The sequence below is a fragment of the Haemorhous mexicanus genome, chromosome 1 (assembly GCF_027477595.1).
Source record: "Haemorhous mexicanus isolate bHaeMex1 chromosome 1, bHaeMex1.pri, whole genome shotgun sequence".
NCBI lineage: Eukaryota > Metazoa > Chordata > Aves > Passeriformes > Fringillidae > Haemorhous > Haemorhous mexicanus.
The window spans coordinates 126498621-126521541 of NC_082341.1; the positions used below are offsets into that span (position 1 = coordinate 126498621).

Genomic DNA, 22921 nt, shown 5'->3' on the forward strand with positions numbered 1-22921 from the left:
AGAAATTAGGTTCTGAATGCTGTACCTTCCTTTAGTTGTTGTTGTGTCTTCAGTTTTACACACATACATACATATACCCATACACACATACACATCTCCTTTCAGAAAGCTGAGGCTGGGATGCATTCACCCCTAAATCAGAGCACTGCAAGTGCTAGGATAGCCATCCATCTCTTCGTGTATGCACACACCATATACTGGTCTGGACAATGTCTATCAGGAATTAAGAGACCTCATTTGGGAAAAGGTTCAGTTATTTTGTTTGATGGGCGGAAGCAGCTATCTAATTTAATCTTTGTTATAGGCAATATGTATAAGGAGACATTAGAGTATCTGATAGGCATCTCTTTATAATATCTTAAAAATCAATATAAATACAAATTTTTTTTTCATTTGATGGAATTATATCAAACCATTTGTTGAAGAAGAGTAATGTCTCTTTAGGTTGAGGAGGGAGGCAAATGGGAACTGAGGTAAAGGTACCAGGGCCTTCTTGGTGTAATAACTATAGTTTTAATGTGCTCAAACCTTCAATTTTAACATTATTACAACATGTTTTGTATTAAAGTTCTTTTTATCAAGGTCGTGTCCCTTGCATTATTTAGTTTTGCTGTTGCACTGTAATGAGGTCTCTTTAGGCTTGTATTTCTTTTTTAAGTTCTCTTTTGTGGCAGCTTCATCTAGCAAATACAATTACCACAGCATATATCAATTAAAAGACACAAAATTAAAATTAACAGACAACTTTGTCCCATTTTCCCAGAATAAGATGACATCTATGCCAGAATGGGATTTTTCTGTTGTAATCCAGAAGTGTTCTCATTCTAAGATTCCAAGTATTAATTTCAGAAGTGTTTTCAACACTGCCTCACTTGGAAGTTGCCCACTAAAGCTTGACCACATGAGAAGGCAGCAGTGCTTTCAATGCACTGAGCCCTGCTGAGCCCCAGGATGCTGCAGTGCCTGCACAGGAGCTGGGATGAGCCCAGTGCCAGCATCTCCTGCTCTCAGAAACAGTCAGGCATCGTATCCATGCTGAGCACCTTCATTGCACTGCAGCATTCCCTCCTGATTTTACAGCACCTCAAACCATCCCTGTACTTTGTTATCCAAGTATTACAACACGCTTGCTGTAAAACATAGCTAAATTAACCTTACTAAGGTCCTTAATCTTTCTGTGGTTCTACTTATACTGTTATATAGGTGTTTGTCTCTACATGCAATATAGTGTATTAATAAAATATACAGGAATGTCTATACTGACCAGATGAAAAAGGAAAAAATAACTTGGCTAAGAAATATAATTGCTGAGTTCCTAAAATATTAGTTTATGTAAGTTTTCTCATATGTATATAAATGCACACAAATATATATATATGTAAGAGAAAGAATGTTAATACAAAACCAGATTATATTTTCATATACACAAAAACATATTTCTTAATATAAAACTAATGCATTCTGGTGTGTTTTTCATCTTTTAAATTTTAAGTATGTGACACAAGGTAAATAATTGACTGGAAAACATTAAAAACTCTATCTTTGTTAGCGTGTAAATGGAAAAAAGTCTGTGTTGTCAATGGAATGAACCCCATAGGATTCAGATGGGATCTGGATCAAGCTAAACATCCAAATTTGGTAATTAAGCAAAAAAAATATTTATCTAACAACATTTTTGGTTAACTCCAGATTTCAGATCTTTTTACTCCGTATGATTTCAAACAGTTGTGCTATGAGCCTTGGGACAGAAAACACTAAAAAGAAATTCAGCCTTTGCTATCTAAGAACACTATACACATCAGGACATTAATCTATTTCCTCAGTTGAAAGATACGACCTGTGGACCTAATCATGGCTAATTTAAAGCTGAGAATTTGATTAAGGGTGACAGTTCAATACACTTTTCTTTTTCTGTTCCATGGATTTAAAGAATAATTACAGCAAGAGAAAACACATGGGGCCAAAACACATCTAAGGTCAAGTTACATCAAGAATCAATTTGGCTCAACTTAATGAATCATGCTGACAAATGAAAAACAGAAGTATGATTACAGTGAAAGAGTAACACTGTTTTAATTACTAATAAGATGCCAGGTAGAAAATTCAAAAGATTAGGGCAAGATTAAATGGACATTAAACTCCCCCCAAAACTAGAGGAGACAGAAATCAGATCAAAAAGCCCATGTCACCTGCATCTATGAATACATGATTATTTATAAGATGTTAAAATATTAATATATTTGCAGGAGCTTTTGCAGGCAGACACACCAGATTTTCCCAGTTACAAAGGAAAAAAAAAAGGGGAAAAAAAAAAAAGAAAAAAGGGAAAAAAAAAAAAAAAGGAAGAGTCTGAATGTCAAAGTGTAAAAACTGCAGCGAGAAGGGTGACCATTCTGCAAACCCAAATGAGAGTTACTCAGTAGTCAGTCATCCAAAGCTTTAATCCCCAGGACAGCAGAAGCCAGATAGGTGTGAAACTTCCTGCTGAGAACTATTCTCCCAGAGTCTGCAGTTTGGCCTGTCCCTGGTTCAAAATGCAGAATCTCTGATAATTCTCTGCAGAATCTTACTGTGATAAGACTGGGACATAAGAACACTTTCCAGCAGAACAGTGGACAGGGATGGAGGGGCAGAAAATTTGCCTGTTTAGGCACTCTATGCCTACACTCCTGATACTGAGAATGAAAAAAACATTATTATATTTGCTCGTCTAAAGAAAAAACACTGCAATCCAAAGAAAAATACTGAAAATAAAATGGCAATCTGAAACACCCCAATGTGTTCTAATATCTGAAGCTGTTGACCTCAGTTATGTTTTCCAGGCTCATCTATTCCTTACTGACAAATAAGGAATAAAAACCATATCTATTGAAACAACGGCAACAAAAAAATAAAAGAGCAGCAAGATTTTAGCCTACTGTCAAGGCAGAAATAAGTGAACTGACCATTCTTCAGTTACTCTAACAATTCCTACAGCAATCACTTTTGTAGTCATCCTTAAAAACTGTTCATTGGGAACCCCACAAATGCCTTAGAGCAGTTGCATTTTGACTTAAAAGTTGATGAATCAAAGTTAGCCAAGAATGCACCCATGACAAGTATGGAGTAAAGCTTGTTCCTTGTTACAACTGAATGTTTTTATTTAACAAATTAATAGACAGAAAGTTTGTTAAATCATCCTAAAGTTCCTAGACAATTAAAAGTTCCTAGCCACATTACACAAAACAGGACTGTTCCCCCCTCATGCAATTCTGAGGACACGTTTACATGGAACTTAGTATATATTTATGATCATTACTTTGTTGCATAACCCAGCACTGTTGGAACATTGGCGAAAGCTTTGTCAGATGAGGAAAAGGCAGATCATTTTATAGCTACCACACACAAAATAAAAGCTAGAAAAAGCTTTGATGCCTGCCTGGAATAACACAAGACCATTAGTGAATAAAATCCTATTAGAAACATCAGATCTTGAGGATTATCCATAATTGCTTAGCAGTTTTATTGAAAAGTAAGCCAGAACCAAGTTCAATCAAAACTCTATTTGAGAATGTCACCTATATTTAGATTTAAAGGCAGGAAACAACACAAAACCTGTCAGGAGAGCAAAAAACTCTCTTTTTTCAATGTTGCTAACATTCTTTGGCAAGTGACACATTAGATTTTTCCTTACAAAGTATTTCTGCCTTCACTCTCTTCTTACCAAATACTCTCCCTTGAATAAGCTCAACCAGGAGTGAAGAAGACATTCAAAGCACTACTCCTCTTTTCTTCACAGCTTCCAAGCTCCTCTGTGACCAGTGACCATACATCCCCTTACATTTTAGTGCATTGATTGCTATGGAACTATTCCAAATATTTTTAAGTGTTTAAGGTAGAAAATAATATTTGAAAACTGAGACATTAATGATGAGATTCCTTTATGAAACACAAGCATGTGTTTCCATTTTGTAGCTAAGACTTGGGTGATTGGCATGTAGTGGCAAACTGATACACCAACAGCCCCAGACAGCCCAGTTTTATCCTCCAGATTTTACATTCTCTCAACATTCTAATTAGTCCATATCACATAGACCACATATATGAGGCATATATGCCTTTGCTATACTGAGGAATTCCTTAGTCATTCACAATATTCTTTGTCTTTCTTACCTACCTTCTGAGAGATTTCTCAGATTTCTAAGAAGATCCAAATAGCTTATTTGACATTGGCCAATTCAGGGACATGGGCCAAACATGCCAGCAGCATGCTGCATACAGCACACTGCAAGGCATGCCACAGCTTAGGGTTTTGATTCTTTTCACATCCAAATACATGCCTATACTTAAGCAGGAAAAAGCACTGGAGACTATAACCATCACCAGTATAAGCACTATCCACCGAGTCTTTCATGCAGACTCAGTTTAAATGTAAAACAAAACGCAGAAAATAAAATAATAAAAGGTCACTTACATGAGCATTTTCTGCATTAATAAAATAAAAAACAAAACACCTTGAAAATCTGGTGCTTCCTACCACAACATTAGATTTTTACAACAAGGTTTTGTGAGAACTTTCTCATAGGAAAAAAATTCCTGTTAGTATCACTCACTCTCCCATAGCTGCTTCATTGATAGCATTGGAGCTATTCCAATGTTCTTTATTACTTCAGGTAAACAAAGGTGTCAGAAGTGGGTTCATAGATAAAATCATACGAAACAAACAAAAAGACTTGTGAAAACTTAAGTAGAAATAGATAAGTGAAAGAGAATCAGAGTAGAAGATACTCATGACTTTCTGAAGACAGCACACTGAAGCTAAAATGTTTCAATTAGAACTTTTCTAGCATATAAATGCCAGCAGTTAGAGCAAAGATGTTGGCTAACTCTTTTGAAGATTATTTCAAATCAGATTGAGTGTGGCTAGAGATTCTAATCCCACAGCTCTGTACAGAAAATGGTTTACCTGTCTTTCTGCCATCCAAGTGTTTGCAATCAAATATTAGATCTCCAAAAATTCTGAAAGAGTATCTATTTTTCCAGTAAAAAGTCATTGTCTTAGACTGATACACTGACAATTTTTTTATAATTCCCATGAATATGAAATTCATATTTTTCATATATAGAAATTATGTGTTGAGTTTTAGTGGTACCTTTTTTAATATTTCTTAGCAAGATAAATATGTAACACAGATAAAAATGTAACACATACCTCGAAAGTGACAGGTATATTGCGCTTCAAAGCAATTTCAAACACTACGCTGATCTCAGATTTGTTTGCATCTTTGTCTTCTTCTGATTCTTTTCCTGTTTCTCCATTCTGAAAATGATGCATACATAATCATGCTACAATTCTTAGAAGATCAACAAAATATAATATCCTCCCCTCAATTTCTCAAAGACTTTTGAAGTCTCCTGTCAGGCTGTAAATCAGCATTTGTACATCCATCTCAGCACCCCATTATCAGACATCTGCTGACTGAAGCCATATATATTGTGCTTATGCTTCATAACAAAGGAACACATACACCTTAATTTATACATTAATTATAAACAGCAAATATGGATGTTATTAATGACATGGATAACAATTGTCTGAGTACACACTTGTGTCAAACATGAGGATCAAACAGAGGCTTTGACCCATTTCTCAGGCCCTCTGTGGGTACCCCTTCTAAGCAAGGAGGAAATCTGTGCTTGTTGGAAAGTACAGAAGATTGTACTTCTCTCAGAAGAAATTCAGTCAATCACCCCCACACTCTGACTGGGTCACCAGGTTACAGGTGTCCTCAGCAGGTCCAGCTGGTTAATGGCCCCTCCATCAACTTCCCTCTGGGAGTTATGACCAGTGTGAAAAGGTAGTGACAGAGAACAGCTTGCTCAACAAGAACATTATTTATTTATCCATAGGAACATAACAAACAGAGGCAAAGAGATAAAAAAACAAAAGGCACATGAAACATTATTCTGCCTAAAATTCAGCTTTGTTTTGCTCTTCAGGTAAATCTAAATTTTCTCACTCAACCATTAGCCCTGGGATCAGTCAGAGTTTTGCTTTTTGCAACTACTGCCTTTGGTGTTTGTCCCCCAGGACATATTTCCTTAGTTCTCAGAGGCTTCACTTCCAGCTATTTTCAAACTGCAAAGCTCTGAAATACTTCAAACTGGGATCTCTCAACAATCATGTAACCTTGGCCAGGCTCCTAATTTTTTATTAGTGGAGGTAAACATCAAAGACACTTGGGCTGAATTAGGTGGATTCCTGCAGAGCTCCCATCTTACATAACAAAGTCTGATCTAAATCTTCAGCCACCAGCATAGCTACAGAATCCAGATACCACAGTTCTAAAACAGCATTTAAAAAGCACTAGGTTCTTCACATTACAATGAAATTGATCCATCTTTTATCTGCCTTTTCTTAACTCTTAATATATTAATCTTTAAGATAACACAGGGACAAAAATCCAGCACTCAGCTACAGCATGCAGACACGGAACACCCTTTGTCTCATGAAATTGTTGCAAAATTTTGATTCTGAAAAAAGCCATTTACATGCCTGATACTGACGTGGAGCTAAATGCAAACCAAAATATTATAAAGTTTATAGAAACTCCAGAAAAAAAAAAAACCCAGGTGCTGTGCAAAACAATAACAAGGGTAGTTACAATGAAATTACGTAGGACCACTAGCTCATCTCATATAATGAAATTAAAGTACCACTGAAATCAAGAATATAGATCATTACTTACAGGAAAGTAATGATCTATATTCTATCTATATTACAAGCAAAGCATTGATTAGTTTCACCGAGAAAGATTAGCAGAGTTAAAAGGGCAATATTAAAAAGTAAAAAACAAATTTGGGGATATAAAGAATAGGATGCTACTATTCTGTAAAAAACCTTAGTGAGAATATTACTTAATATTTATTCAGTTAAGTTTGTGCTTTATAAAGGACACTGATAATCTAAAAAGTTAGCAAAAAAAAAACTAACTCAGAGAACAAACTAGTGAAAAAAGCTGGCAAAAAAAAAACTAACTCAGAGAACAAACTAGTGATTAGAAAAAAAGACTTTGCAGTGGGACACAATGAAAACAGTCTACAAAAAATACAAAAATACTTAAGAATAAACTCTAAATATATATGTGGGAGAGATTTTTGATATCTATTTGTTACATTTAGCAAACATAAGAAAACACCAATAAAATAGAAAATGAAGCTAAATGAAATCTAAAATAAATACCTCACAAATTATCTTTGAAATTGAGAATAATCAAACACTGGCATAATTTACATAAAATTATGTAATGCCCACTGGACTGCCAGCAAGCCTTTAAGTGAAGAATGTTTAGGTTTTCTAGCTGTACTCTAGTTTAACCAGATATGTATAGTCTAAACTAGAAACCATAGTTTGAATTTTCATGATCAATACAAACACATCTGTCCACAAAATCCCTCACTGTCCCTTCTGCCCCTACAATTTAACTCCCTGCATATTTTTTCCACCAAACATAGTAGAGAACCTAACAGTGAGTGGAGAAAAGGGAGGATCAAGGTTCAGACATTAGTACTGAGCAATAAAGTTTCAAGCCTTAGGAAGATAAAATATGTTCAGGAGTGTCTCAGGCACTTTGGATTTAAATTTGATCCTCATTCCCACAACTGACACTTTAATTGTAAGGCCTTTCTTAGCCTCTCATCTATGGGACAGGAGAAGTGCTTTGGCAAACACACAATAGCTCTTTGTGAAAGCACATTCACCAGCAGCCCTGCCCTGTTGGCTGATTGCTTCTTGCTTCTGCTCACCTTATGCTCTTCTACACATTTGCCCAATTAAGTATTAACATGGCAATACTCCTTTTCAGTGGTTTAATATGGATAAAAGATTTTATCCTTTATTAAGTTTTTCTAATAAAAGGAAAAAATGATAGCTTGAAATGGAAGAAGAATATACAGAAGGCTGAGTTCAGGATGGCCGTGAAGGCCAAAAGATTGACCTAGGTAAGTAACTACTGTGCTATATTCCACAGGTCCCATTCCAGACAAGTTCACTGAGTTACTAATGGGATTACTAGATGGGTACCAGCAGGTCTGTCCTTGCTCCCTCAGGAGCACTCTGTTAGGAAGTGGGGAAGAAAGAGGCTCAACCTTATAATGGAATTGAGGCCAGCCAGAGTGTGATGTGTACTGGCTCTGATCCATGCCTGATGTTTGAGGAGCAATGAATCAATCATCTTCCACAGATAACCAAGCGGGCCAGTATTGCTGAAGGAAAGAGAGTTTTACTAAGATGGACCATGTCCCATGGTGAAAGCACACCCCATCATTGCATGGTGCCCTGTGTGCACTTCTCATGGGCAGCAGCAGGGAGGAGCCTGAACCCTGGCACCAAGAAGCCCTTAAACTCTATTTCAACCAGTCTCCAGTTCTCTGGAGAGCTACACTCAGCCCTACACAGTGCAACACTTTGTATTCTCTCCTCATGATCTCGGCAAAGTGTTACCTCCAGCCTTCTCCAGCCACCTACAGCTCTAACCCATGAAGTGACAGAGGTGTTGGTCATGACTAATGTGCAACCAGTGCCCCTTAACCTCAGCATAATCAAGCCACAGAGATTTACTTGACTGAGGATTCAATTTAGTCTCCTGCAAACACACACACCTGCTGTTGAGAACCTACAGTATTCCCAAGTGGTCCTCAGCTGCTCCCAGAGGTCTTGCAAGTACTTGGTTTCTTTGACTGGGAAAAATTATATTTTTGCTTTCAATTTAGAAAGATTATTCTGAGAATAATTTTTCTGTTTAGTATTTTTTAAAATATGACACAACATTTTAATTTTTAAGCAGCAATATATTCTGCTTAAAGACATAGCAGTGAAAAAGCAAGTTATTTTTAAAAAAAAGTTTCCTGAAGCACAGACCTGAGGTAATTTTTCTGGAATAGGCTCATTCTGAAGAGCTTGAAGGGCCTTCATTGCAGCATTATGTCTAGCAGCTTGACGAGTCTTTCCTTCACCAAAAAACTCACTGTTGCCAACAGTTAACTGGACATAGAAAATTTTAGGCACTGGGCAGTGATACCTGGAAGGAAGTCATGAAAAGAAAACAACAATACAAGTTAGGAATTTTACCCATCCATTTTTTGTAAAATAGAGTAGTATTTGGGGATAAAGCATTATCTTTTCTCCCAGAATAAGACCCAGGATTCAAATGCACAGACTTTTCCTCAGCGAGGCAGTTGGTAACTCTGACAGCAGCTCCTATGTGCAAACCAGCTCTTCACCTACATTTGTGGAGCTCTGCAACAAGCTCTACTATTTATCAGCCCAACAGCCTAGCTCTGCTCTCCTCTTGGTTTGAGTCTTGAGAAGATGAAACCTAAGGAGAATCAAAAATTCCAGTGGAAGCCCTGCCTGGGAGACAACTCCTGTCCCACAGACAAGTGGCATGGAGGAAGGAGGACTGTGAGGTTGTTCATATGAAACCTGTCATCATAGCTCAGCACTAAGGGACAACAAAGTCAGATGACAGAGAATACACCTAGCAGAAATGGATCCTCATTTGACAAATAACTTGTTCATATTTTACAGCAATGTAAGAAAGCCCAGGATTCCAGGATTCCAAAAGCATGGACAAAAGCAAGGTCCATCACAACAAAACTAGATTGACTCAACACAGATTCAGTCAAACACAATATTCTATTTTCCTTATTCCTCTTAAAGAATCCTTTTTAAAGTGTGCTCTCTTCACTTTCATCTGTGGATATGGATGGCAACTTTTTAATATTACAACTTTCTGAATTTTCATTAATAAATGTAACCCAGTTGTTCCAACTGTAAAACAAAATACAAAGTTGACCAGAGAGCAGCACACTTCAGAAGCAGACAAGAGTGAGTAAGTACTCTGGCCTCAATGTCCCTAAACTTTGTGCCTAATTCTACAACTACATTTATATGGAAAGAACCAAGCATAACACTGGCTCAAATATACCTCTGGCTATAGGGCCTTGGAGGAGTGAGCTAAGTTGCCTCTATGACATGCAAAAAGTGGGTATTTACTTTGCTTTCTTGTTTACAGTTTAACACTGTTTACAGTCTAACCAATTTATTGAGAATTATTAAGGCCTGAAACTACTTTTGCTTATGTAACATTTTCATAAAATTATATAACTCCTGCTAGAAAGGCTTCTGGAGGTTATCTGGTCCCCAGAACATGGTCAAGATCTGAAGTTACACTGCCTTGTCCAAGGTATTGTGGAGGTCTCCAGGGATGAAGAGTCCACAACATCTCCGGATGACCTGTTCTAGTGTCAGACCCCACTTTCTGGAAAACTATTACGAAGTTCCTACATGCCTAATGGAACTCAAACACTTGGCACTAATATTGTTGCAGATTTGCAGATGGAGCAGAAAACTTCCTCCCAATGCCAAAAATTACCAGCTTCAAACTCTTGCCATCACAGGACTCCCTCTCAGTTTCCCAGCCCAGTTAGCAGTGACTCTCCCTGCTCCTCCTTTGGTATGGCTGGGAATTCATGCTCTTGTACTTGGAGGGTCTTAGAGAAGATCCAAGTGATCTCTCACTCCATTGATCTAGTGATGTCAGCAGTTTGTTGACATCTTCCTGCATCTTCTTTATTGGTAACACAAATCCTCTGACACGGCACACCTCCTGCAGACAAGACCACTATCTGTAAAGCCTAGCTAGAGCTCTGGAGCTAGCTCTGACTCAATGTCTCTGATGTAACAGGAGAGCTGCTCCAGATGGTGCTAGGAACTGTGCCAGGTAGTGCATTACCAGCACTGCTGAGCACAGCCCCATCCTCAGCAGAGTTTCCAACTCCCTTCTGCATCTTCTGCTGTGCAATCTGCTGTGCCTGCTTGCTGTCTCTGGGAGCAGTGCTCAGGGCCCTGCACTCACATGTGTTCTTCCCCACTACCTGCTGAGAGGGTGCTTGACCCTCTCTAATCAGATGACTGGAAGGAAAGTTCAATGCAGCTTTTGACCTGGAGCAGCTGACGAAGCTTACTGGCAGCTGCTAGAGCTTACCAGAAGCCACAGCCTCCTGTAGTTCTCTTTTCCCTGCAGCAACAGGTACTCTCAAGTTCCTTGAGGAGCTCCAGGAATCTTCCCACCATCCCAGAAGATGCAGAACTGGAAATGGCTGCATGTGTTGGCTGCTGCTTAGCACAAGACAAGCTGTGTCATGCAAAAGCAGCAGGCACCTTGATAGCACGTCCCACCTCAATACTTCACAATCCTCTTTAAAGAGAAAAAAATGAGGTAGTGCTGTTAGCAACTACCTGGATTTAGGGAAAATACAATATCCATCAGAAGTTCCTGTTTCCTGTTGAGTTACTAGACCTACCTTTCTCCCCACTGCCTGCAAAGAAAGAAAGCACGTGAACTTAATCCACTTTATAAACTCAAATCCCACAACAAGCCTTCTCTTTTTCCCTCTCCCCTCCCCACCTTTTCATTTAAAGAGTGTTTAGGGAGCTATTTATGTGATAATAAGGAAAAATGATATTCAGCCTGTGGCTCTAGAGCCTCATGCAGCTCTTTGGCATCGCCAGAATGATTAGGCTTTTACATGGTTTTGATTAAATTTTTCTTGCTCTCCTTGGCCTCAAGCAGAGTTGTAACACAGCAGTGATAATATAAGCATTGCCAGGAAAGTGCAAAGAAACACCTGAAATCCTCAGAAAATGAACAAAATCTGTGAGGCTACTGGCTTCTCTACAACAAGGAACATATCAAAGGAAACAACATCCTCCGCTTTTCAGTGAGGACAGAGACTGTAGTAACAAAAGCCTCAATAGTAATCATAGTTTTGCAGAAAGTACAGTGTGTCAATTAAACTGAGTAATGAATGATTCTGCATCCTGAAGATGTACACTCCTGTAAAGAACAAGCCCATGCAAAGGCAAAATGCTGTATCTGCCACTGATCATTAACAAACCTTCCTAGTATACTACATATGAGTTATCAGAAAGGGCTGAAAGCATCAGCAATCTTTGGAATATTTATATAGAATTTAGTGATTATTCTGCAATAATGTATCATCACAATATTTTCCATCATAAGAGTATCTACATGTCAGTTCTGCACTCCTCAGTCTTCTGTCACTCCATTCAGCCACAGAACTGAAATAGTCAGGATTTCAAACAATAACACCTCACATATGCACTCATTAGGTCTCTAAAAGTTTTTAAATTATCTTCATTTAGAAAATATGCATCTTCCTGCATTCTACATGGCAGCTACAAACGCTAGGGTTTTTCTTGGAGGAAATTCTTACGTAAAAGAGATTTTCAGATGATACTGGCACACTCCTCAGAACATAAGCTGACCAACACAGCCAAATGACAGAAGATTGTAAGACTAGAAGACAACAAAATGGCACATGAAATGATACATTCAGTTGGAAGAAAACAAAGTGTGATAACAGATAATACACAATCAGTCACACATAACCTATAAAAACAGGCTCATTTTCATCTGGTTATTCTGGACATTTGAGATTCTTAAAAAGATTCTTCAAATAAGAGGTCTGTAAAGCAGGTTCCCTTTATTCCCTTTAAGTTCACAGCATCTACTGCATCTAAGTTCACAGAAATCTACTTTTTAGCTAATGCCACTAGAATAGTCAACCTGAAAAAGGATATTTACTCTATGAATGTGACCTTGGATGTCAAGTTTCAGCAATGAGTAAATATTTACAACTAGTTATAAACCCCTAAAAATAGGGGTTCATAACAGAAATGCTGACAGACCTCAACTAAGTTGGTGTGAGTGGGCGCCACTATAATTAAATAAATCACCAAGGTCTGCTGACAATTAGAAAACTCATTTTGGTTTGCCACAGAGACAAACAAAAATTCTGTTCATTATAATTTTACTGGAATATGATGTCATAACATGTAAGCATACTGAAACAATCTGCTGCTTTTCTAGCCAAAATATTAATTGCATACTAAGGAGCCCTTGGGGCCTCTTCCTTTTTGGCCATCAAATCCACACACACAAAGACAAATAAAGTATTAGTACATACGTTCTGTGTTCATACTGCATTTCCTGCATTTCTCTGGATTCCTCAATGGCATAAATGTTTTTGATAAATATTGTTACCTTCTTCTTAGAAAGGGAAAAAAAGCAAGTGCAAGATGCAGCACACAGAAACCAGGAAGTTTATTTAGATTTAGCCTCATGCTAAAATATCAGTGAAGTTTTCTCTAATTTCTAATGGTCAACATATTCTTAAACTAAGTAAAAAAGAACAAGTAAACCCAACTACTTCCCCACTACACAAGTGTAATAGGAAGTATTACCCTATTCCCATTCCATAATATTAGCAAAGTGAAGAGGAACTGAGACCATATTTCAGCAGCCAAGATAAAAGCCACTAAAATATGAGCTACAACACAGCATGGGAAAGTCATTCTTCAGATGCCAGCTCTGCTGAAAGGGTCACTCTCTGCACTTTTTCTATTTGGCTCCTTTTTCATAAGAAGTCAATCAAGCTGGCAGCCCTGCTGGCACTGTTTAATCAGGAAAATGCTGTGAGCTTTGTGAGTGGAGGGACAGAGAGCCACAGACCACGCAGGGGAGTAGGAAAGAGCATTTGCTGTGAACAACTTTTTCTCTGAAACATTTGAAATTTCTCTAGGGGAGCAAGTTGCATAGTGCAGCTGTTCCCTGGCTATATCCTATTTTCCTAAGCAGTCCATTAGCCACGTGCATTTCTTACAGATGTGAGTTCTATGGTTTGAAGAAGGAAACATCCAGTATAGTCACTTTTGTCTCCACACAGTGAACCTTCTGGTTCTTTCAGCAGATCCACAACAACACCTGGGAACAAAGAGGCTCTCTTTTCCAAGTATCCCTTTTGAGAGCTACAGTACATTATTCTTGAACTGTGTCTACTACAGACTAGGCTGCCTGACCAAGCAGAGCCTATAGATGAAGCCTTGTTGCTCTAGTTTCAGGAAGGATTTTGCTTACAGGCTCTTGTCCTGCTCAGGGACTTTAACCACCCTGATATCTGCTGGGAAAGTAGCAGGGTGAGCTGTGGGCAATCCAGGAGACTCCTGGAATGCATGGAGGATAACTTCTTCACCAGCCTGATTAAACAGAGAATTTAGGGTGAAAAAGAGAATATATCACCCCTAGAAGGAGGATCTGGTAACTTGGGAGGACTAAAAGGATGTTACAAGGTTATCTACGGAGAAAATTAGAAGGGCCAAAGCCCAACTAGAACTTGATTTAGCCACTATAGTTTAAGACAACAAAAAAAGTTTCTATAAATACATTGGCAGCAAAAGGAAGGTCTTCAGCATTTGTTAAATGCACAGAGTAGTGACAGGGCATGAGGCAGAGATACCTAATGCCTTCTTTGCCTCAGTCTTTAATATCAAGATCAGCTGTCCTCAGAATATCCAGGTCCCAGAGCTAGAAGTTGGTGATGGAGAGCTGAGTGAAGCCCCCATAAATGAAGAGGAGATGGTTAGTGACCTGCTGTGCTAACTAAACACTCACAAGACTATGGGCACAGATGGAATCTACCCCAGAGTAATGGAGGAACTGGTGAAAGAACTTGCCAAACCATTCCCCATAATCTAAAAGCAGTTCTGGTCAACAGATGAAGTTCCAGCTGACCGGAAATTAGCAAATGTAACATCCATCTACAAGAAGGGTTGGAAGGATGATCTGGGGAGCAACAGGCCTGTCAGCCTGACCTCAGTTCCAGGCAAGGTTATGAAAGAGATCATGAAGGGAGACATTGCATAGCACATGCAAGACGAGAGGACCAAGCCCAGCCAAAATGGATTTACGGAAGGACAGCCCTGCTTGACCAGCCTGATCTCCTTCCATGACAAAGTGACTCACCTTAGTAGATGAGAGAAAGGCTGTGGATGTAATCTACCCAGACTTCAGTAAAGCCTTTGACACTATTTCCTACACCATCCTTCTAGAAAAACTGTCTGCTTGCAGCATGGATGAACTATCTGATGGTTAAAACCTGGCTGGATGGCTGGGCCCAGAGAGTCGTGGTGAACGGGGCTAAATCCAGTTGGCAGCCAGTTGCTATGGTGTTCTCCAAGGCACAGTTTTGGGGCTGGTCCTGTTTAATCTCTGTTTAATCTCTTTACTGATGATTTGGATGTAGCGATTGAGCGCAGTAAATGTGCCAATGACACTCAGTTGGGTGTGGCTCTGCTGGAGGGTTAGGAAGTCTCTGCAGAGAGACCTGCACAGACAATCAGCGGGCTAAGGATGACTGCATGAGGTTCACTAAGGCAAAGAGCCGAGTCCTGGACTCAAAACTCCCCCATGCAGCACTACAGGCTGGAGGAGGAGCTGTTCAGCAGAAAGGGACTTGACAGTGCTGGTTGACAGCTGGCTGAATATGAGTCAGCAGAATGTCCAGGTGGCCAAGAAGGCCAATGGCATCTGTATCAATAGTGTAACCAGCAGGACTTGGGAACCCCCCTGTACTCAGCACTGAGGGCCAGACCCCAAGTACTGTGCTCAGTTAGGGGCCCTCAGTTTGAGGAGCTGGAGCTCACCCAGTGAAGCACAACAAGGCTCATGAAAGGTCTAGAAAATGTGTCTTATGAGGAACAGCTGAGGGAGCTGGGCTTGTTTAGACTCAAGAAGAGGAAATGGCTTTAAGCTGAGAAAGGGGCAATTGGGATTGGATATTAGAAACAAAATTTTCATGATCAGGGTGGTGAGGTATTGGAATAGGTTGCCCAGGGAGGTGATGGAGTCACCATCCCGGGAGGTGTTTAAGAGGCACTGGATGTTGTGGTTTAGTGGTGTAAGAGTGGTAGTGATGCATTGATATTGTACTTGATGATCTTAAAGCTTTCTTCCCACCTTGATGATTCTACTTTATGATTCCTGACAGCCCTTCCAGAGGGGATGTGATACTGGGTTTGTTGGTCAACAATGCAAGCAAGCTAATGAGGGACATCAAGACTGGAGGCAGCCTGGGCTACAGCGACCAGTAAACTTGGTGTAGTTTCAGTTCTGAGGGATATGGGTCAGGTAAAGAGTGAACTTAGGCTCCTGAATCTTTGGAAAGCAAACTTCCATATCTTTAAGGAGATAGTCAATAGGGTTCCCCGTGAGACTGCCCTCAGAGACAAGAGAGCAGAACAGAGCTGGCAGATCTTTAGTGGATTCTTCACGGAGCACAAGAGCTAGCAATTCCCAGGAGCAAGAAATTGGTCAAGAAAAACAAGAGATCTGTGTGGCTGAGTAGGGAACTGCTGGAGAAACTAAAGGGAAAGAAGCAAATGCAGAGGCATGGAAACAAGGACAGGTAAACTGGGAAGAGTATAGAGATGAAGCACAGTTGTGTAGGGGTGGGGTGAGGATGGCCAAAGTGAAGCTGGAACTGAACAGCAAGGGATGTAAAGAATAACAAGAGGAGCATCTACAAGTATGTTAACCAGTAAAGGAAAGTCAAAGAAAGTGCTCCCTGCTGAAAAACAGTGCTGGAAAACTGGTAACCAGAAGTGAAGAGAAGTCTGGGGAACTCAACAACTTTTTTTGTCAGTCTTCAGTGGCAACCTCTCTAACACCACCAACGTCCCTATTGTAAGTAAAGGTCAGATTCATGACCACCTGAGGAACCTGAATATAAACAAGTTTCTGGGACCTGATGGGCTGTAACAGAGTCCTGAGGGGAATAAGCGGATTTTGTTGCCAAGCCACTCTCCATAACATCCCACTCTCTAAACTGGAAAGAACCACATCTGATGAATGGACTGTTAGGTGGATAAGAAAGTGTTTGGACAGTGCAGCATGAACATAGCAGTTAGTGTCTCTGTCCTGATGGACATCAGTGACAAGTGGTGTCCCTCAAAGATCTGTATTGGGACCAGTGTTATTTAATATATACATTAATAGCACAAAGGGATTGAGTGCACCCTCAGCCAGTTTGCACATGACACCAAGCTGAGTGGGGAGGTTGTCACACCTGAGGGATGGGATGCAATCCAGAGGGACCTGGACAAGTTCAAGAAACAGGCCCATGGGAATCTCATGAGATTTAACAAGACCAAGTCCACAGTGCTGACCTGGGTCGCGGCGACCCCTGGTATCAGCACAGGCTGGGGGATGAACAGATTGAGAGCAGCTCTACCAAGGACTTGGGGGTGCTAGTGGGTGAGTGGGAAATTCTTTACTGTGAGGGTGGTGAGGCACTGGAACAGGTTGCATGGAGCAATTCCACACCTAGTGGAAGGTGTTCCTGCCCATGGTAGGAAGTTGGAACAAGATGATCTTTGAGATCCCTTCCAAACTAAACCATTCTATGATGAATTAGTCTGGTTGTTCTCTTCTAGCTTACTTTCACATCCTCCAAAAACATTTTTAAAGTAAAGTGAGCAAGGCACACACTATGTATGAGTTTTAGCCACAGACATCCCTTATTTGAATGCTGACCTCCTCCCAGCTACCCAGATGAGAATTAAAAGAAAATTCATGTATACTTGTCCCAGATTGTTCTTCATTCGAAAGATGGTGCTAAAATATAAGTCAAATCTTTTAAAACTTTAAATGAATTTAATTAATTCTGAATGATTCCAAATGATTCAGTATTTTTTCTCTATTTAATATTTGCAATGGTCATTTATGAAACCAATTTTGACCTAGTTATAGAAAATCCCTAAGCAAAAGAATGTTTAAGTGACTACGTAAGAACTGTAAAGAAAACCATGTGATGGAACCATATTAACAGAGATACATTCAAAAGCATCTGTCCATTTTTTTAAATAGCCAGAAAACATAACAAAGATGCTTCCCATTTTAAAACATAGAAATGCCTTCTCTATTTCAAATACAAGAATGCAAGAAAATCCCACATTAAGCAGTCAAGATCCATGAGTTGCAGGCAACTGCATAATGTAATCCTCCTTATCTGTTAAGGTCTATTAGAAAACAAATGAGATTACTTGCTTCTGCTGGGAGAATGATCTAGAAGCTGGGCTGATACTTAGGAATCTCCTACTGTTCACCTTGGCTACACATTAACATACATTATTTTGTTTTGTGTCAATACTATCCTGTAACTTACATCGCTTATTTATTTTTCTGTTGTTTACTCTCCAAGATGAGTTTCCCTACTCCCTATCAGCCTTTGCTTTGAAAGGGAACAAGGTAAAGTATTTCAGAACTTTTCTGTATAAAGGCTACCCACTGTCTTGATCATCCTTCACAGCCCTTGCCCATACTTGCTCCTGTTGTGAAACACAAAAGGCAAGAATGATAGACAGCATACCAATAAAAGGCTAAGTGTTCTGTTTAATAGGAATATTTATGTATCTATGCAAGAAATATCTTGCTCAACACATCTTAAAAAATCACATTTGCCTCTCCACTAACTCAGCCACATTAGTTCTTCTCAGATTATCTTGTAAATACTTAATAATATAACACTTATGTTCTGTGGTTTTCAACTGAATAACCCTCAGGTGACAACAGAGTTAGTACTACTAGTGCCTCTGTTATTAATCTTACATTTTAGACTGGAAAGCCTAGTCTTGTTGCATTTCTAATACATCAGTCCTCTCTATCACCCGTCTTCCTGCCTATCTTGACCTTTCTGTGTATCAATGATGCCTTCTACATCTCATGAACATTTTCCTACTTCTTGTGCAAACACCTTCAACAAAAATAACTTAAAAGGTTGATTCTAAAACTGGAAGAACTGTACTTAATATTCTTCCTCCTAGCTTGACTTTTAGTACCTCTGATTATTTTTCTCTTCCTTTCCCACCCTGCATTTCTTACATAAATCCCCTTCTCCTTCAGTTTAATGAAAACATTATCCTTATCTAATGCTATAAAATGCTTAACTGAATCCCACAAATATAAGATTTACTTTACTCTCTTTACCTAAAAAAATGAGTTGGCCCATAACATGTAAGGTTAACACATTAGTCATACACAATCTACCTTTAATACACAGTAATTTCATGTTGAGTTTTATACCTTTCTGTCTGTCTTTATTTATACTTTCTTTTAAATTTTGTTATGAGTCTGGGAATTTTTCATGAAGCTAATGATAATTCCCTTTTCTATTTTTTTTTCTTTTCCTGAGCTAGAGGCTATGTAGTTTCTTCAAGCAGTATGAGTAACTTAGTAAAAAAAAAAAAATTTACTCATATTTCTACAATCACAATATCGAAACATTCCTGAGTGAAAAACAAGAGGGAGGAGGATTCAGTTTAACATAACATTAACTAATCTGGAATCTTCCCAGCAGAATTTGTGATGACAAGACAATAATATTGCCACATCACTGTTTCTCCGAAGTCCAAGTTGCTCAATAGACATTTGACTGAAATAAATATTTCAATATTTACTCTCTGCTTTTATCACTACTTTATTTACCATTTATAACAAATATGTACAACAAGAAGTAAAAAGTAAAACTGCTGCTCATTACAAGTAATTAGAAGAAACCAACAGAAAGCTACAGACATTTTAAGTGTAGGAGTTTGAACGGTCATGGATTAAGCTGACAAGTAATAGAGCAAACATACTGAACTAGCTATGGAGCACTACTTTCAGAGTAATTTCAAGTCTCTACTTCCAGTTTTATTGCTCTCTCTCTCCTTCAATTGAAACCCTTGAAGTTAAGATGAAACACTTGTCAAAGTTCCCAAGTATTCTCTCTTAAAGTGAAACTAGTGCAAGAGATATGTAAGGAAAAAAAAAAAACAACAACAACAACAAAAAAGGCTAAGAAGAAGAAGTAATAGGGAAAAACCCAGGGGAAAAATGATGATGAGAAAAACCTCCCAAAGTACTGTATACTGAAGATTAAGGTAGAAAAAACAAGTGAAAACACACAGAATCAATATGAGAAAATAGAATAAAATTTTATGATCCTCTGAAGAAGTATTTTTACCTATCAACTGAATAACTAAGTAATGAGAATGGTCCACAAAATCAACTTATTCTTCACTGTAAAAATAGCATAAATAATATAGGAACATAACAAGAACACTGCCTCCAGAATTAGACATTGGAAAATGTCTAGTGGACAGTGCTGAAATGGAGTTGGGGGCTGGGGGAAGGAAAAAATAAATACCAGGAAATAGAAAATATTCTTTTCTGTGACACAAAACCAAGTATAATAAGAATAAAAGGGAAAAACATAATGAAGCTGTGATGTACACTGTATACTTTAGAGATTAAAGCAGACATCCAGAAGACAAACATCTCATACTCTTATCTACTTCAACTCATAAAATTTCCCATGAACTGTATTACTCACTAATCTTTACAAGCATGCAGAGTGGTTACTGAGAATGCTGTCCAAATAGCCATTACAGTAAAAGAACATAAACAATGCTGAATATCTGACTACAGAATCATTTTCTTTTTACATAAGAAACTCATGTCAAAAAAAAAAAAAAAAAAATCATGTCACTTGCCAGCCTAGACACTAAGTAAATGAGAGAATGAAGTATCTCACTTATTTCATTTTATCATATACTTATACCAGCAATGTAATACTAATAAAAGTGTTACTAGTAAAAACATCTCAGGGCTAGGAGCTCATAGGAATTAATTAACCTGAAAGTCCACAGCGGAAGAAGGCTCGAGAAAGCTCACAGAGTGATTCTCACCATCCAAATTAAATTCAAATAATTAGTGTGTACTGTTCTACATTCTTTTCCCATTTTGAGGAATGTAAACATACAGGAATTAAATTGCATTATCATGAGTAAGAAATTTAACCTATCACTTTAAAATTGGAAATTGAAGGACTGAAAGTAAGAACAAGCTGAAAAAGCACACTTATTTCTGATTTAATAAGCCACTCCTCAGCAGATGAGTGCAGTTAATTGAGGATGCACACTCTCCTACCTTGCTAGTTATCAGCTCTGCAACCTCTAAAAATGGCCATGCATGGCCAGCTAAAGCTTCTATCCAGAAATCTTCTCCTCTGTGCTATCAGACTTGCAAAGAAAAGAAATGTGAGAGAGAGAGCTTGGTCAATTGCAAAGCGAGAGCATTTTATGTTGCCCTGCACATCATATCAGAATGCTGACAAAAAAGTTGATGGCCTCAAGAAGGAAGATTTATCTCCACCTGGAAGGTGTCTGTTAATCAACCATAGAGAAGATTGGAAAGAGCCAAAAGGTCAGAAACTAAAAATTATTGGTGAAGCCTTTCAGTGCTTTGATTCCTTTCTACTGAAAAGCATAAAAAGTACAGATTTCCTAGGGAAGCAGACATAATATCCTTTAATATTCTTTTTTATTATTTAATATTCTTTTTCAATCTTTTAATGGATTTACACAAGTGACTAACAAGTAAACAGCAAGTCACTGCTGCATAAGTAATGAAATGAGACTGCCACAGTAGTGGTCACCAAAGCACAATGACTGATCTCAGTTGGTCCAGTGAATAAAATTTAGTACTAAATATTAACAAAGAAAAAAAAAGTAGATCACCTTAGATCAGTACACTAAAAGACAAGGTTGCAGACTTTCTAAAAGGTAGGAAACATAAGAAATGTTTACAAAGTGGGATGGATTGTATTGTAGAAAACAGGGACTCAAAAGAAGTCTTGAAGGAGGGAGATACCAAGGACTGTTAAAATGGAATCATAGAATTATTTAGGTTGGAAAAGACATCTAAGAAAATTGATTTCAACCATTAACCCAGCACCACTGGGTTATAGTGGTGTACACCACTAAACCATTTCATTAAGTGCCACATCTATGTGTCTTTTAAATCCCTCCTGTAGTGGTGACTGAAGCACTTCCCTGGACAGCCTGTTCTATTGCTTGACAACTCTTTTTGTAAAGAAATTCTTCATAACACATGAAATGGTTATTACAATGTTTGACTTAGTTAAACAAGGTCAACATAGAGATTACCTTTACTGAAGGGAACCAAGGCTCTGCTGCTGATGTCCACCTCCTTAAGAAAGCTCATTTCTGTTTCCCTGACACTAGTGTCAGACCTGAATCCAAATCTATAAGATGATTAGACTCCACATTCTCCTCTGTCTTGGAACTGAACCTCAAAGTTAAATTTTGGACTGGTTTTTGTCCAGAGATTATTTCCCTTTTAATCACCACACCGAGGAATTCAGCCCCATTTTAGTAAAACACATAAGCCAAACACATTATTGTGACAAAGTACTTGATGAGCACCTGTGAGTGCACCTATCCTTTCTGTGACAGTAAAAATCAACTTAAACTGGCATTCTTCTTTAAATACCCTATAAAGACATGGAGATCTTTGGAAGATCCTGTGAACTGGCATTTCAGAAGAGATGTTAACTGTACTTTTCTTTCACAGAACAAAAGCACCCACCCAAATCAATATTATAGACAAGATGTGAAGAGAAACTATAACACAGTGATTGCTGATGAAAAGTTCTGCCTTCAGATTGCATATATTCTGTTACAAAAGAATCTTTAAAAACTTTCTTCAGAATATTTAATACTTCCTCATTCTGTGGCAGAACTTTCATTTCAAAAGTGACAGAGACCTTGTAGGGATAGAGTACAATTCCAGTCAGATCACACAGAGTTATAAGCTGTTAAAAAATTAGCCACTAACCTTACTGCTTGCTTCCCTCAGGAAAATTATGGCAACCTCTCAAAGGAAAGTTTGAGCTCTAAGAGCAGTTCACCTCTGTCATTACCAAAACAAGCAGGCAAAGGAAAGAGAACATATTTACTGGTAACCAATATTCAGGCTCTGGACACAGCAGAAAGGCCATAAGAAGAAAGGAGGCCACACAAGCTTGTTTCCATTGAACTCACTATCTCACAGGTGCCCCATCTGAAATACCCTTAGTTCAGCAGAAGTACAGGAAAAAGATAAGGGTGAATAAAAAGCTAACTGTGTGGAAAGAACAAACACACCCAAAATATTCCTGCTCCTGGAGGAGCATTCTG

At 38.5% G+C, this 22921-nt stretch overlaps 1 protein-coding gene across 7 annotated transcripts in view; it reads right to left on the reverse strand.

Moving 5' to 3' along the window:
* Nucleotides 1–22921, reverse strand: part of STAU2 (staufen double-stranded RNA binding protein 2) — a 151482-nt gene that overhangs the window by 109374 nt on the left and 19187 nt on the right. For all 7 annotated transcript variants that reach the window (XM_059862308.1, XM_059862272.1, XM_059862298.1 and 4 more), the window contains exons 5-6: nt 8900–9059; nt 5192–5299 (exon numbers count right to left, since the gene is read on the reverse strand). In XM_059862308.1, the coding sequence (XP_059718291.1) occupies nt 5192–5299; nt 8900–9059 (268 nt within the window). The remainder of the gene's footprint in view (nt 1–5191; nt 5300–8899; nt 9060–22921) is intronic.